Here is a 14729-nt window from a genome sequence, read left to right as displayed (position 1 = left end):
GGCCGTGAGCCCTGGTGGACTTGAGCTAACCTAGTTTGGAAGCCCCGTATCCCCAAGAGACATTTCAGGCCATTTTTCCCCCCGTTAAGAAGGATGTGCATAGAGGGAAGAGACACTGTCTATCTAGGATCATAAATGTTCCTGACAGCTCCTTTTGGCAGCCTCTGGGGCAGGCCGCAAGAAATGCTGAATCAGCCCAAATAAAAGTGTTCCAGTCACGTAGTGACTTAAGGTAAACCATTCTGAATTCTAATCTACATTTCTCTTTACCAGCTAAGTTCTAGCTTCCCTGGACTCTGGGCCTTCTGCCTCTCAGCAGGCACCATTACCCACTCCCGTGCCCTACAGCCGCATGCTCACCTCAGAGCTATCTCCTTGCCTCCATAGCCCTCATCCATAGGTTCCATGGTCCTGAACAAATGGCTGATGGAGTACTGGTCCTAGCTCTTCCCAAAGTCAGGTCACTGGCCTCTGCCTGCTGCTTTTAGTAGTAGTCAAGAAGGACATACACACACACACACACACACACACACACACAATCCCCGAAGCCTCTTTCTTTCAATAGCTCCATTGAAGCCGCTGTCCTCAGAAGGGCTATGGCTGCTCTGAGGAAGGTGTGGACCAACAGCCATGATGCCCCTGACTATTAGCCATCATCAAGGATCAAGCCAGCAGCCCAGTCATCCTCAAATCCTTTCAGCTCAGCATCCATTCCACACACCAAGCATCCATAACCCCACACCCTGTTGTCACAAGGATCTGGTCTCTGCCCTCCGTCCAGCGGTCATAGCCCTAGGCCCCACCCAGCCCCACCCCTTGCTTCCTTTTCCTTTTAGCTGCAAAATAACCACACATTTATTAAAACCCCCTACAAGTCCACCTGCCTTGGATCTTATGCATGGCTGGTGGGAAGGAGCTGTTACATGGTGACCCCATTCCCCGCCCCCCACACACCAGCATTACTTCACTGAGGTGTTTAACTAGGCCATGGGCATTCTTTGATCTCACCTCAGGGAATGGTCACTTGTTGCTCTGAACAACTTTGCGCTTCCCTCTGCCCTATTTTTCACTCCTTGGTTGGGGTTGCGTCACAGGAGCTAAAAGATTCCCCCTGCTTTAGGAGTGAGGAAGCAGAGGTGGCAATGCTACCCCATCTCCCAGACTTGGGTTGACCTGCTGGGCTCAGGCCAGCTGAAGGCTCAGCGAGACTGAACTGTGTCTCCGTACACAGTGTGAGGCTGACTTCTGTGTCCGTGTAGGAGAAGAACAGACTCATAGCTCCTCATGCGTCTAGTAGACCTAATGGGGTTTACCTGAGGCTGGACCAACAGGCTGGCCATTTCCCTTAAGATAGGCGGCTTGGAAAGAGCGTTTCCTTCTTTCTCGACAGAGTCCAGAGAATACCACATAAGAATCACTACAGTTGGACCGACTTTTACCCAAGAGTTCCTCTGAAAAAAGCACTGTTTAATGAGTCATTTCATAATTAAAAGGGCTGATTCCAATGTTTTTAACCTACTCATCTTTTAGAAAGATAATAGTACCTTCTGGGCTGCTTCTAATTGACTTGCAGCTCAATGGTGTGAAGAAATTAGTGGAATTGCTACAGTAATATTACCAGTTTCTTATTATTACTGCCAACATTTCAGCTGTGCCCTTGAAATACCAGGCTTCCCTGGGCAAATGGCCTTGCACCTGTGACATGCAGGGCTGGACTGGGCCTGTGAACAGAGGCTATTGTGGGCACATTGGGCACAAAGCCAACAGCTGCCTCCTGCTTCACCCCAGGCTGCCATCTCTTCCCGTGTGGAATAGAAACAGTAATTCTCTTAGGTGTCCATGTGAGCTGCTGTCCCTCGGGTATGTTTGTAAGTCCTTACAATAGTCAATCCTTAAGTCAGAGCACTGGAACCAAGGTGTCCTAAAAGGGGGTGTCATGAGAGGTGGAAGATGCCTCACAGCGCCTCATGACCTGGCCAGGCTTTGGGGTCCCTGAGGAGTACTGCATAGGGAATGAACACATCTGGTGCTAGGGCATGAGGGGGAGCACATCTCAGCTTTGAGGGAGCACACTGGGCACATTGGGTAAGGCTCTCCTTATAGGAGGCAGAAAAGAGGAGCTTGGCATAGCCAGGGTCATCACTGGCATGGACATTACCCATCATAAAAGACCAGCAGCACTGAGGCTAGCCATGCCTGTGGCCCAGTGTCTGAGTCACCTTTTTCTTTTTTTGAGGAATGTATTTGGTTCTGTAAGACAGAATCTGACTTTTTAATTTATTTTTTTATCCCAGGCTGGCTTCAAACTCATGGCAACTCTCCTGTGTCAGCCTCCTAAAATTATAGGCCTGAGCCACCATACTGAGCTCCTGCTGGGGTCCTTACTCACTGTCCTGTGGTCCAGCCATGTAAAAAGCTAAGTAGCTGGCCAAGAGGTGTAGATCAGGATGGGTCACAAGAACTGGCGCACAGGTGGCTCCACAAACACAGAGAACAGGTCTGTGGCTTCATTCAGACAGTGGCAGATAATAGAGAGGATTCCCAGCATCCCACACAGCCCCATGGTCTTCTTGTCCTCACTGGCCAGCTGCTCAGAGACCACAGTTCTCACAAGTTTTGGGGTTTCTCCATACTTTCCCCCCTTAACTTCATTCCCCTTCTTTGTGGATTGGAAGCTTCAATCCTTTGGTTTTCATGAGAACGGGGTGAGATGCTGTGCTTGGATACCTGCGCAGAAGTGCCGCCTTGAACCACTGAGCTTCTCTGTACCTGCCTTTGCATCTCCCAACTGGAGCTGATGATTGTTCTTGGGAGATTTGTATTTTCCTGTTCTAAAAAGGACTAACAGAGGTGGTCATCAGTCTCCCTGTTGTCCATTCTTTGGCTGCTTACCAAAGGGCTAAGCAAAAGGAACAACCAGGCAGCCAGTCTCCCACTGCTGGGGCTGGGTGAGGCTTAGCAAGGGAGACATTCATATTCTGAATGCAGGTGACAGGTGAATGAATGAAGTAAGGAGATAAGACTTCATGAAGTGAGAGACACACAAGCAGAAGATCCAGGAATGAAAGGATCAGGGTGGAGGTGGGGGCACTTTGGGGTGGGGCTGAGATGAAGGCAGGTTGAATGAATGAGCTGGTACCTCAACAGCTGTGCTCAGACTCCTAGGTGTGGGCATTCTGCACAGCCCGCCTTCCACCCATGCTCAGGAGGAGGCTTTGGCCAGTCCTCCCGCCCCATTCCTCCCAGCCTCGGTGCCTGTACGCTTCTCCTGCTCCCAGTGGGCTGGGAAGGGCCTCCAGCAGCTGGGTCAAGTGCTTATTTTTAGCTCTTCCTTCACACACCACCTTCTCCCCTGCCTGCCCTTTCTCACTGCTTACAAAGCAGAGCCAGGAGCAAGAGAGCCACCAGGAAGCCTTTTAGAAAACTGGCTGCTTCCATGAATATACCTGTGAAGGAGCAAAGCCCCAGGGAGGCTGTGACCACTGGTAGCATGCCAACTAAAGGCCTTACTTGTGGGCACAAATGAACAGGCCTCTGTAGGAACTAGCCCTAGACACTGGGTTTGTCTTTGTCCATGTTGCCCTTCCAGGGCACCCTCGCTATCTTTTATATTGCTGCTTCTGGGGTGGGTTTCTGCAGACCAGAGATGGTTCAGAGGTTTGTCTGAGGCAGCAAAATAACAGGACACCATTTTTCCTATGCCTTGGCTCTGTGGCTGTGGTTCTCACAATGGTCCCTTTTACAGCTACTGGTAGGAGCCCATGTCCAGGCACCCAGGATGAGCAGCAGCACAAAGTTTTGAGCCCCAAGGGCAAGCATGCACTGAACAGTCAACAGGGTCCTATTCTGGGATGGACAGTTACCCTCATTACCCATCGCCCCACGTAGCCAAGGGAGGGTATCAAATTCTGATCCTAGAGGACATACTCTTGTCTGTCTAGACCTGCTGCTTCAGACACGCCATAGGAAGGCATCGGATTCCATTACAGATGGTTGTGAGCCACCATGTGGTTGCTGGGATTTGAACTCAGGACCCCTGGAAGAGTGCTCAGTACTTTTAACCGCTGAACAATCTCCCCAGCCCTCCTGTGTCATATTTATCACGGCTTGTTTGAGACTGTGGGTTCCAGGGAGTGCCTGTATCAGTCACTTCTCATTGCAGTGACCAAATTGCAGAGAGAAGGAATTAAGGCTTAAAGGAGTTTGTTTTGACTCACACTTTAGAGGAGATTATGGCAATGGGGTAGCAGTGATTGTGACAGTGGAGGCTTGTGACAGCTTACTCACATTTTACCAGCTCAGGAAGCAGAGAATTCAGAACCAGAAGTAGGTATAGCCTTCAAAGTCCTTCCCCCTAGAAACCCATTACTGCTTTAGGATCCATGTCCAAAGGTTCCGCAACCTCCCAGGCAACATTACCAGCTACGGACCAAATATTCAATCACGCAAGCCTTTGTGGGAACAGTTCCCATTCAAAGTATAGCAGTGCTGGTCCCCGGGTCCTGAAACTGTGGGTGATTTTTAAGGACCGTGGCTGATGATAAACAGTGATCACCCCAGTTCTTGAAGGAGCCGAGCTCCAGGCCCGCAGTTCTCCATCAGAAGGAGAGCCCTGAGCACAGGAGAAGTCCTTTCTGTGTGTTCTTTCCTAGCCCGAGACAAGGAGACTTGGCTGGAAGTGTGAGCAAAGAAGACATCTCGGTGCTGACTCCAAACAGGGCTTTACCTAACTAGTCTTTCCTGGCCCCAGGAGTTTGTCTCAGCGGAACAAAGCCCTTACTCGGGGAATGGCAGGATAGTATCAGACCCCAGAACTAGGAGCCAGGGAGGGCAGTGCCTCTAGGACATGTTATCTCTGAATGCATTCCTGTTCTGCGGGGCACCGTGGCTGCTAGACCCCATATAGCTCCTGAAGTGCAATTCAATCCTTGAGGTTGGAGTCCTGACTTCCCCTGCGATCCATCCCAAGCCTTTGTAATTTTTGTGGCTTCCTCTTCCTCTTAACTGTCCTCTTTTTCTGGCCCAGTGAAAATTTCCCTATGGGTTAAGAAGAAAACTCTTCTTACCTTGTAATTTACATTTTGATTTTGTATATGTCCCCGAGAAGCTTATAATTTGGGGTCAATATATCTCAGATTTTTTTTTTCTCTTTATACCTTTGGTATCCTGTTCTGAAAGAGTTTCTCAGGCTGGGGGGATGGCTCAGCACTACAGTGTGTGTCTAAATGGTGTAGGGCTCGCCTTGGATTCAGTCTACCAAGAGTGAGGTCTGTCTCCTCCCTAAGGTTTTGGAGAATCATGGAAATATTCTCTGCTTACTCCTGGGTCTGTGGTTTTCATGAACCCCCCTCCTGTTTCCTTACAGAAAACAGAGTGGCTCTGTCTGAACTGCCAAACTAAGCGGCTGCTGGAGGGCAGCTTGGGGGAGCCAGCCCCCCTGCCTCTGCCCACCCCACAGCAGCCTCCTGCAGGAATCCCTCAACGAGCAGCTGGAGCAACCCCTCTGAAGCAGAAAGGGCCACAGGGGCTGGCCCAACCCTCAGGCTCCTCGCCTGCCAAGGCCACCCCTCAGGCCACCAAGGCCACCAAGGCCAGCCCTCAGGCCAAGCCTCTCAGAGCTTCTGAACCCAGCAAGATCTCTAGCAGTGCCCAGGAAAAGAAGACAGGGATCCCTGCTAAAGCTGAGCCTGTGCCGAAGCCACCTCCAGAGACAACTGTGCCTCCTGGGACTCCTAAAGCAAAAAGTGGGGTGAAGAAGACTGATCCTGCCACTACAGTTGTCAAGCCTGTTCCAGAAGCTCCCAAGAGTGGGGAGGCTGAGGTCAGTTCTAATTTGCAAGGATCCTAACTTTTAGGCAAGATAGTTTGAGGAAGGGCTCAGGATGTAAGCCTAAGACAAATCCACTGGGGTCACAGAGACACCCCAGTTGAAAGAGGGTCTGGATTAAATTTCAGTAGATGGCTGAGGTGATAGCACACTCCTATAATCCCAGTACATTGGAGGCAGAGGCAGTCAGATTTTTGTGAGTTCAAGGCCAGCCTGGTCTACATAGTGAGTTCTAGAACAGCCAGGGCTCTGTAGAGAGAACCTGTCTCCAAAAAATAAATGAATAAATAACTGCAAACAAGAGAAGTTCAACTGGTCTGGAGACTGAGATGGAGACATGCCCTGTGTGTGCCGTTTTGCTGGTCTCCCATTCTTTGATCTAGGAAAGTGTCTCTAGATCTAGATCTTGCTGTGACATCTGTAAGTTATTTGGGGCCAGAGAGGTAGCCCTTGGGGTGTGGCGGGCCCTTCCCTTGGTCCCTGGGATTGACAGAAAGAGTTAGGAGTAAACACCTGCTTTGTACCCTATGCAGGAACCTGTCCCCAAGCCTTACTCTCAGGATCTGTCTCGAAGCCCACAAAGCCTCAGTGACACAGGCTATTCCTCCGATGGTGTCTCCAGCTCACAGAGTGAGATCACAGGGGTGGTACAGCAAGAAGTGGAACAGCTTGACAGTGCAGGGGTGACAGGCCCACGTCCACCCAGCCCCTCAGAGCTCCACAAAGTGGGGAGTAGTATGCGCCCTTCACTGGAGGCCCAGGCTGTGGCTCCCAGTGGTGAGTGGAGCAAGCCACCCCGCAGCAGTGCTGTTGATGACCAGAAACGGCGTCCCCACTCCCTGTCCATCATGCCCGAGGCCTTTGACTCTGATGAGGAGCTGGGGGACATTCTAGAGGAAGATGACTCCTTGGCGTGGGGGCGTCAGAGGGAACAGCAAGACACCGCTGAGTCTTCAGATGACTTTGGCAGCCAGCTGAGGCATGACTATGTGGAAGACAGCAGTGAAGGCGGCTTGTCTCCCCTCCCACCTCAACCCCCAGCCCGGGCAGATATGACTGATGAAGAGTTCATGCGGCGGCAGATCCTAGAAATGAGTGCTGAGGAAGACAACTTGGAGGAGGACAGCACCGCCGTCTCTGGGCGAGGCCTGGCCAAACATGGTGCCCAGAAGGCAAGTGCCAGGCTCAGGCCCGAGTCTAGCCAAGAGTCACTACCCAAGAGGCGCCTTCCCCATAATGCCACCACAGGCTACGAGGAACTCCTGTCTGAGGGAGGCCCGGCAGAGCCCACTGACGGCAGCGGAGCCCTTCAGGGAGGTCTCCGACGCTTTAAAACCATTGAGCTCAACAGCACAGGTAGCTATGGTCATGAGCTAGACCTGAGCCAAGGTCCCGATCCCAACCTGGACCGGGAGCCTGAGCTGGAGATGGAGAGTCTTACAGGCTCACCTGAAGACCGCTCTCGCGGGGAGCACTCCTCTACGCTGCCAGCGTCCACGCCTAGCTATACATCTGGCACCTCACCCACCTCCCTGTCTTCCCTGGAGGAGGACAGTGACAGCAGCCCCAGCCGTCGGCAGCGGCTAGAGGAAGCGAAGCAGCAGCGCAAGGCCCGGCACCGGTCCCACGGGCCCCTGCTGCCCACCATCGAGGACTCTTCCGAGGAGGAAGAGCTGCGGGAAGAAGAGGAACTGCTGCGTGAGCAGGAGAAGATGCGGGAGGTGGAACAGCAGCGGATTCGAAGCACAGCCCGCAAGACCCGGCGTGACAAGGAAGAGCTTCGGGCCCAGCGGCGACGTGAGCGCTCCAAGACACCACCTAGTAACCTGTCACCCATTGAAGATGCATCCCCTACAGAGGAGCTGAGGCAGGCAGCGGAGATGGAGGAGCTACACCGCTCTTCCTGCTCGGAGTACTCCCCCTCCCCCTCCCTGGACTCAGAGGCTGAGACCCTAGATGGCGGCCCCACTCGGCTCTACAAGTCGGGCAGCGAGTACAACCTGCCTGCCTTTATGTCCCTCTACTCACCAACTGAGACCCCTTCGGACAGTTCCACCACGCCCAGTTCTGGACGGCCCCTTAAGAGTGCTGAGGAGGCCTACGAGGATATGATGAGAAAAGCTGAGCTGCTCCAGAGACAGCAGGGCCAGGTGACAGGGGCCCGGGGACCCCATGGTGGCCCCTCTCAGCCCACAGGGCCCCGCAGCCAGGGCTCCTTTGAATATCAAGACACCCAAGACCATGAGTACGTTGGCAGGGCTTCTCAGCCCGCTGCAGATGGCACGCCCGCAGGCCTCGGAGCAGCAGTATATGAGGAAATCCTTCAGACTTCACAGAGCATAGCCCGGATGCGGCAGGCCTCCTCGCGGGATCTGGCCTTCACTGAGGACAAAAAGGAGAAGCAGTTTCTGAATGCCGACAGTGCATACATGGATCCCATGAAGCAAAACGGTGGCCCACTTACCCCTGGGACTAGCCCCACCCAACTTGCTGCCCCTGTGTCATTTTCTACTTCCACCTCCTCAGACGGCAGTGGAAGCCGAGTTATTCCCGATGTCCGAGTCACTCAGCATTTTGCAAAAGAGCCTCAGGATCCTCTCAAGCTACATAGCTCTCCTGTCTCCACCAGTTTGGCCTCTAAGGAGGTAGGCGTGACCTTCTCCCAGGGTCCTGGGATCCCAGCCACCACAGCTATGGCCCCTTGTCCAGCCAGCCTTCCACGAGGGTATATGACTCCAACTTCCCCAGCTGGCTCTGAGCGTAGCCCATCAATGTCTTCCACAATACACAGTTATGGACAGACTCCAACCACCGCTAACTATGGGTCTCAAACAGAGGAGCTTCCTCACGCTCCCAGTGCCCCTACCGTGAGTGGGCGGGCCTCCAGAGAGAAGCCTCTGATTGGCAGTGATGGTGAAGCTGGTGCCGCCCAGCCTTCTCGGGGATATTCTTACTTTACAGGCTCTAGCCCACCTCTCTCTCCATCTACCCCCTCCGAGAGCCCCACGTTCTCACCAGGCAAGCCGGGCTCAAGGGCCACAGCAGAGTTCTCTACACAGACGCCAAGCGTAACGCCTTCCTCTGACATTCCACGGAGCCCTGGCACCCCCTCCCCCATGGTAGCCCAAGGCACACAGACACCACACCGACCTAGCACTCCTCGCTTGGTGTGGCAGCAGTCTTCCCAGGAGGCTCCTGTTGTGGTCATCACGCTAGCATCAGATGCTTCGAGCCAGACCAGAATGGTACATGCCAGTGCTTCTACTTCCCCTCTGTGCTCACCTACCGACTCTCAGCCCACCTCCCATAGCTACAGCCAGACGACACCTCCAAGTGCATCTCAAATGCCCTCAGAACCAGCTGGGCCACCTGGTTTCCCACGAGCGCCCAGTGCTGGTGCAGATGGACCCCTGGCACTGTATGGCTGGGGCGCCCTCCCGGCTGAAAATATCTCATTATGCCGAATCTCCTCCGTCCCTGGCACATCTAGAGTTGAGCCAGGCCCCAGGCCCCCGGGCACGGCAGTGGTAGACCTTCGCACTGCCGTCAAACCCACGCCTATTATCCTTACTGACCAGGGTATGGATCTGACCTCTCTTGCCGTGGAAGCAAGGAAGTACGGCCTGGCCCTGGATCCAGTTCCAGGACGCCAGTCAACTGCTGTGCAACCGCTTGTTATCAACCTCAGTGCCCAGGAGCAGACCCATACCTTCCTGGCCACTGCCACCACAGTGAGCATCACCATGGCCTCCTCTGTGCTCATGGCTCAGCCAAAGCAACCAGTGGTGTATGGAGAGCCTTTCCAGGGCCGCTTTGACTTTGGCCAGGGTTCAGGTGTGCCTGTGTGCCTGGCCCAGGTCAAGCAAGTAGAGCAGGCTGTCCAGACAGCCCCATACCGAGGTGGGCCCAGGGGAAGACCCAGGGAGGCTAAGTTTGCCAGGTATAACCTTCCCAACCAGGTAACACCTCTGGCCAGAAGGGACATTCTGATCACTCAGATGGGGACCGCCCAGAGTGTTAGCCTGAAGCCAGCACCAGTGCCAGAGCCTAGTGCTGAACCCCACCGGGCAACTCCTGCAGAGCTCCGGTCACATGCTCTGCCAGGTACCAGGAAGCCACACACAGTGGTGGTGCAGATGGGAGAGGGTGCAGCTGGTACGGTGACTACCCTGCTCCCGGAAGAGCCAGCGGGTGCCCTGGACCTCACTGGAATGAGGCCCGAGAACCAGCTGGCATGCTGTGACATGGTCTACAAGTTTCCCTTTGGCAGTAGCTGCACTGGCACCTTCCATCCTGCCCCTAGCGCACCTGACAAGAGTGTGACAGATGTCGCCCTGCCTGGCCAAAGCAGTGGCCCCTTCTACAGTCCCAGAGACCCTGAGCCCCCTGAGCCCCTCACCTTCCGGGCACAGGGGGTAGTAGGACCTGGGCCCCATGAAGAACAGAGGTCCTATCCACAGGGCCTGCCGGGCAGACTGTACTCCTCCATGTCTGACACCAATTTGGCTGAAGCCGGCCTCAACTACCATGCCCAGAGGATTGGGCAGCTCTTCCAGGGTCCTGGGAGAGATGCGGCTGTGGATCTCAGCTCACTGAAGCACTCTTACAGCTTAGGCTTTGCCGATGGACGCTACTTAGGGCAGGGCTTACAGTATGGCTCGTTCACAGACCTGCGTCACCCCACAGACCTTTTGTCTCACCCACTTCCCATGAGGCGCTATAGCTCAGTGTCCAACATCTATTCAGATCACCGGTATGGCCCACGGGGAGATGCAGTTGGCTTTCAGGAGGCCAGCCTGGCCCAGTACAGTGCCACCACAGCCCGAGAGATCAGCCGTATGTGTGCTGCCCTCAACTCCATGGACCAGTACGGTGGGCGGCATGGCGCCGGAAGTGGTGGACCTGACCTTATGCAGTATCAGCCCCAGCATGGGCCTGGACTAAATGCTCCACAGGGTCTGGCTCCCCTTAGATCTGGACTCCTTGGCAACCCCACCTACCCAGAAGGGCAACCAAGTCCTGGGAACCTTGCTCAGTATGGGCCTGCAGCAAGCCAAGGAACAACAGTCAGACAGTTGCTCCCATCCACAGCAACAGTGCGTGCAGCGGATGGCATGATCTACTCGACTATCAACACCCCAATCGCTGCAACGCTGCCCATCACCACCCAGCCTGCCTCGGTCCTGCGGCCCATGGTGCGTGGTGGCATGTACAGGCCTTACGTATCTGGTGGAGTCACGGCTGTGCCCCTTACCAGCCTGACCCGTGTGCCCATGATTGCTCCTCGGGTCCCTCTTGGACCAGCGGGGCTATACCGCTATCCTGCACCAAGTCGATTCCCCATTGCTTCCAGCATTCCACCTGCTGAAGGACCCGTCTATTTGGGAAAGCCTGCAGCTGCCAAGGTCTCAGGGGCAGGAGGCCCACCAAGGCCTGAGCTACCAGCAGGGGATGCTCGTGGAGAACCTCTTTCTACAACTGCCCCAGCTGTCATCAAGGAAGCCCCAGTGGCCCCTGCAGCCGCTGCGGCCCCACCACCTGGCCAGAAGCCAACAGGAGATGCTACTGCTGGGAGTGGCAGTGGAGTCCTCAGCCGGCCTGTGGTGGAGAAGGAGGAAGCGTCTCAGGAGGACCGGCAGCGGAAGCAACAGGAGCAGCTGCTGCAGCTGGAGCGGGAACGGGTAGAGTTGGAAAAGCTGCGGCAGTTGCGGCTGCAGGAGGAGCTGGAGCGAGAGAGGGTGGAGCTGCAGCGGCATCGTGAGGAAGAGCAGCTGCTGGTGCAGAGAGAGCTGCAGGAGCTCCAGACCATCAAGCACCATGTGCTGCAGCAGCAGCAAGAAGAGCGCCAGGCTCAGTTTGCACTGCAACGCGAGCAGTTGGCACAGCAGAGGCTGCAGCTAGAGCAGATCCAACAACTTCAGCAGCAGCTGCAGCAGCAGCTAGAGGAGCAGAAACAGAGGCAGAAGGCCCCCTTTCCTGCAACTTGTGAAGCACCTAGCCGAGGGCCTCCCCCAGCTGCTACTGAACTGGCCCAGAATGGCCAGTATTGGCCACCTTTGACCCACACAGCTTTCATTGCTGTGGCAGGAACTGAAGGGCCTGGGCAACCTCGCGAGCCCGTGCTGCACAGGGGCCTCCCCAGCTCTGCCTCAGACATGTCACTGCAAACTGAGGAGCCTTGGGAGGCAGGCCGTAGTGGCATCAAGAAACGTCACTCTATGCCACGCCTGAGAGATGCCTGTGAGCCAGAGTCCGGACCTGACGCCAGCGCGGTCAGGAGGATCGCAGACAGCAGCGTGCAGACTGATGACGAGGAGGGCGAGGGCCGCTACCTTGTGACCCGTAGGCGCAGGACACGGCGCAGCGCTGACTGCAGTGTGCAGACAGATGACGAGGACAATGCCGAATGGGAGCAACCTGTCCGGCGCCGCAGGTCTCGTCTCTCCCGTCACTCAGACTCAGGCTCTGACAGCAAGCACGACGCTGCTGCCTCGTCGTCCACTGCCGCCGCTGCTGCGAGGGCCATGAGCAGCGTGGGCATCCAGACCATCAGTGACTGCTCTGTTCAGACAGAGCCAGAGCAGCTGCCCAGGGTCTCCCCAGCCATCCGCATCACAGCTGCCACTGACCCGAAGGTGGAGATCGTCAGGTATATATCCGCACCAGAAAAGACTGGGCGAGGGGAGAGCCTGGCCTGCCAGACAGAACCGGATGGGCAGGCTCAGGGTGTGGCTGGGCCACAGATCGTAGGACCAACTGCCATCAGCCCCTACCTACCTGGCATCCAGATAGTCACCCCAGGAGCCCTAGGTAGATTTGAAAAGAAGAAGCCGGATCCTCTGGAGATCGGGTACCAGGCCCACCTGCCCCCGGAGTCCCTGTCGCAGCTTGTGAGTCGCCAGCCTCCTAAGTCTCCACAAGTGCTCTACTCACCAGTGTCGCCACTGTCCCCACACCGGCTCCTGGACACCTCGTTTGCTTCCAGTGAGAGGCTAAACAAGGCTCATGTGAGTCCCCAGAAGCAATTCATAGCTGACAGCACTCTTCGCCAGCAGACTCTGCCTCGCCCCATGAAGACCCTGCAGCGGTCCCTGTCCGACCCTAAGCCCCTGAGCCCCACCGCCGAGGAGTCTGCCAAAGAGAGATTCTCCCTCTACCAGCACCAGGGGGGACTAGGTAGCCAGGTATGGGCACAGGGGCTGGTCCAGGGTGGGATGGGGATCTATTTCTAGGTTGAGGGGCCCCAGAGGGAGGGGTTTCTTCTGGGGTGGGAATGGAGTCACCTCTGGCTCTAAAAGCCCAGGGAAAGGAGTTGAGGAGCAAAGCTCCTCAGTGTATGTCTGACAGAGCTCATAGCCCAGCAAGGCCAGCCTGGACAAATTCAGACATACATGGGGCTCCACAGCCATCTGCCCATACACTCTACCAGAAACCTCAGCCTCTCCATAGCCCTGCCCCTTCACTGTCTGTACCTGGTCTATCTCTGTTACCTCCTTTCAGGCTTCTTCATTTCTCACCTCCAGTCTAGGCACCTTCCACTCCAAGCCTTATTTAGACCCCACTTCACATCTCTAGATGGGCTTCGCTGCCTATAGCAGGTCCGAGCCTGTGTCCTAGCACTCAAGATCCACCCTGGAGGGCTGTGGGTCCTCTCTGTCCTTTGTTGTGTCCCGCCCACCTTCCTCAGCAACTCTACTTCCAAACCTGTCTGTTCCCCTCATGCAGTGCAGGCTCCTTGTCTATGGCTTCCATTACCAGTTGTGTATTAGAACCATGAGAGACAGCCTGGCCATGGCGGCACCTGTGGTAAGACTAAGAGGTTGGGAAGGGTTAATGCCAACCACTGTCAGTGTAAGGTTGAGGAAGGCTGGCTTTTCCTGAAGTCTTTGGAAGGTTTAGGGAGGTGAAATAGAACAAGACAGGTATTTCAGAGTTCCCAGAATACAGTGTGGGCTGACAGGCCAATGGAGAGATCCTGGGGAGAGGAGGTAGGAGTCAGAATCACTGGGAAGTGTATTTGTCCATTTTCTGGGTATGCACAGAGAAAAGTGGAACATTTGAGGCAAGGTTGTGGAGGTGATGGTTGTGGAGGTGATGGTTGTGGAGGTGATGGTTGTGGAGGTGATGGTTGTGGAGGTGCATCGTGAACGGCCCTGGTAGAGCCAGCAAGAAGGGCAGGTCAGAGGCAAGCACACAGGTCCCCAAAGACTAGCCATGCAGCTGTTGATGGTCACTCAAGGTGTGTGGCCAAACTATGAAAAGACCGATGAGGAGGGGTTCTATCACTGAATGTGTTGCACTAAAGGCCCACCTTGAGGTCACACCGTCTGCTCTGTGACATGTATGCATGTGGAAGTTGGGAACTGCTTATGTAGCTGCTTGGCAAGGTGAAAAGAGAGGGTTTTGGTGCCAGTCTCCAGAGCATTTAGGAGTTTTGGGTAGCATATGAAATCCAGAAGTGTGGGGCATTCTGGGAAGGTTTGGAGCTGGAGGTAAAGGGATCCCAGGGTGAGCACTCCATCAGCATGGGCCTCCGGGAATTGCAGAGCCTCTGGAGCAAGTAGGAGGTGTGGCGAGCAGTGGAGGGGAACCTTGAGCAGGAAGCTGTGCTGTTGGAGAGAGGTCTAGCAAGAATGGAGGTTGTCTGATAGAGAGATTCAGGGGAGGGGTGGTTGGGCCACAAGCATGGCTTAGGTATGTCAGAGGGTGGTGTGGGGTGGTGAGAGGAGGAGGTAGGCAGGCAGCTGTGTAGCACACTGCTCTGGAAAGGAGAAGGAGGGAGCTTAGACTCTGAGCCTGCAAACAGCTGACACAGTTAGCATGTGCCCCTTCCTGTGACCCTGATCTTAAAGAAGCCTGGTGGGTCTCGCATGTTCTACTACATTTCTTCTTTCCCTGACTC

General features: G+C 55.0%; 1 protein-coding gene across 1 annotated transcript in view; it reads left to right on the top strand.

Moving 5' to 3' along the window:
- BSN (bassoon presynaptic cytomatrix protein) overlaps positions 1 to 14729 on the top strand; it is a gene marked incomplete at its 3' end in the record, with an annotated part of 82984 nt that overhangs the window by 63389 nt on the left and 4866 nt on the right. The window contains exons 4-5 of the mRNA XM_080934775.1: positions 5366 to 5821; positions 6361 to 13011. Coding sequence (XP_080790901.1) covers positions 5366 to 5821; positions 6361 to 13011 — 7107 coding nt within the window. The remainder of the gene's footprint in view (positions 1 to 5365; positions 5822 to 6360; positions 13012 to 14729) is intronic.

The sequence above is a fragment of the Micromys minutus genome (genome assembly GCF_963924665.1).
Source record: "Micromys minutus genome assembly, chromosome: 21".
NCBI lineage: Eukaryota > Metazoa > Chordata > Mammalia > Rodentia > Muridae > Micromys > Micromys minutus.
This window is presented reverse-complemented; position numbering and strand designations above follow the sequence as displayed.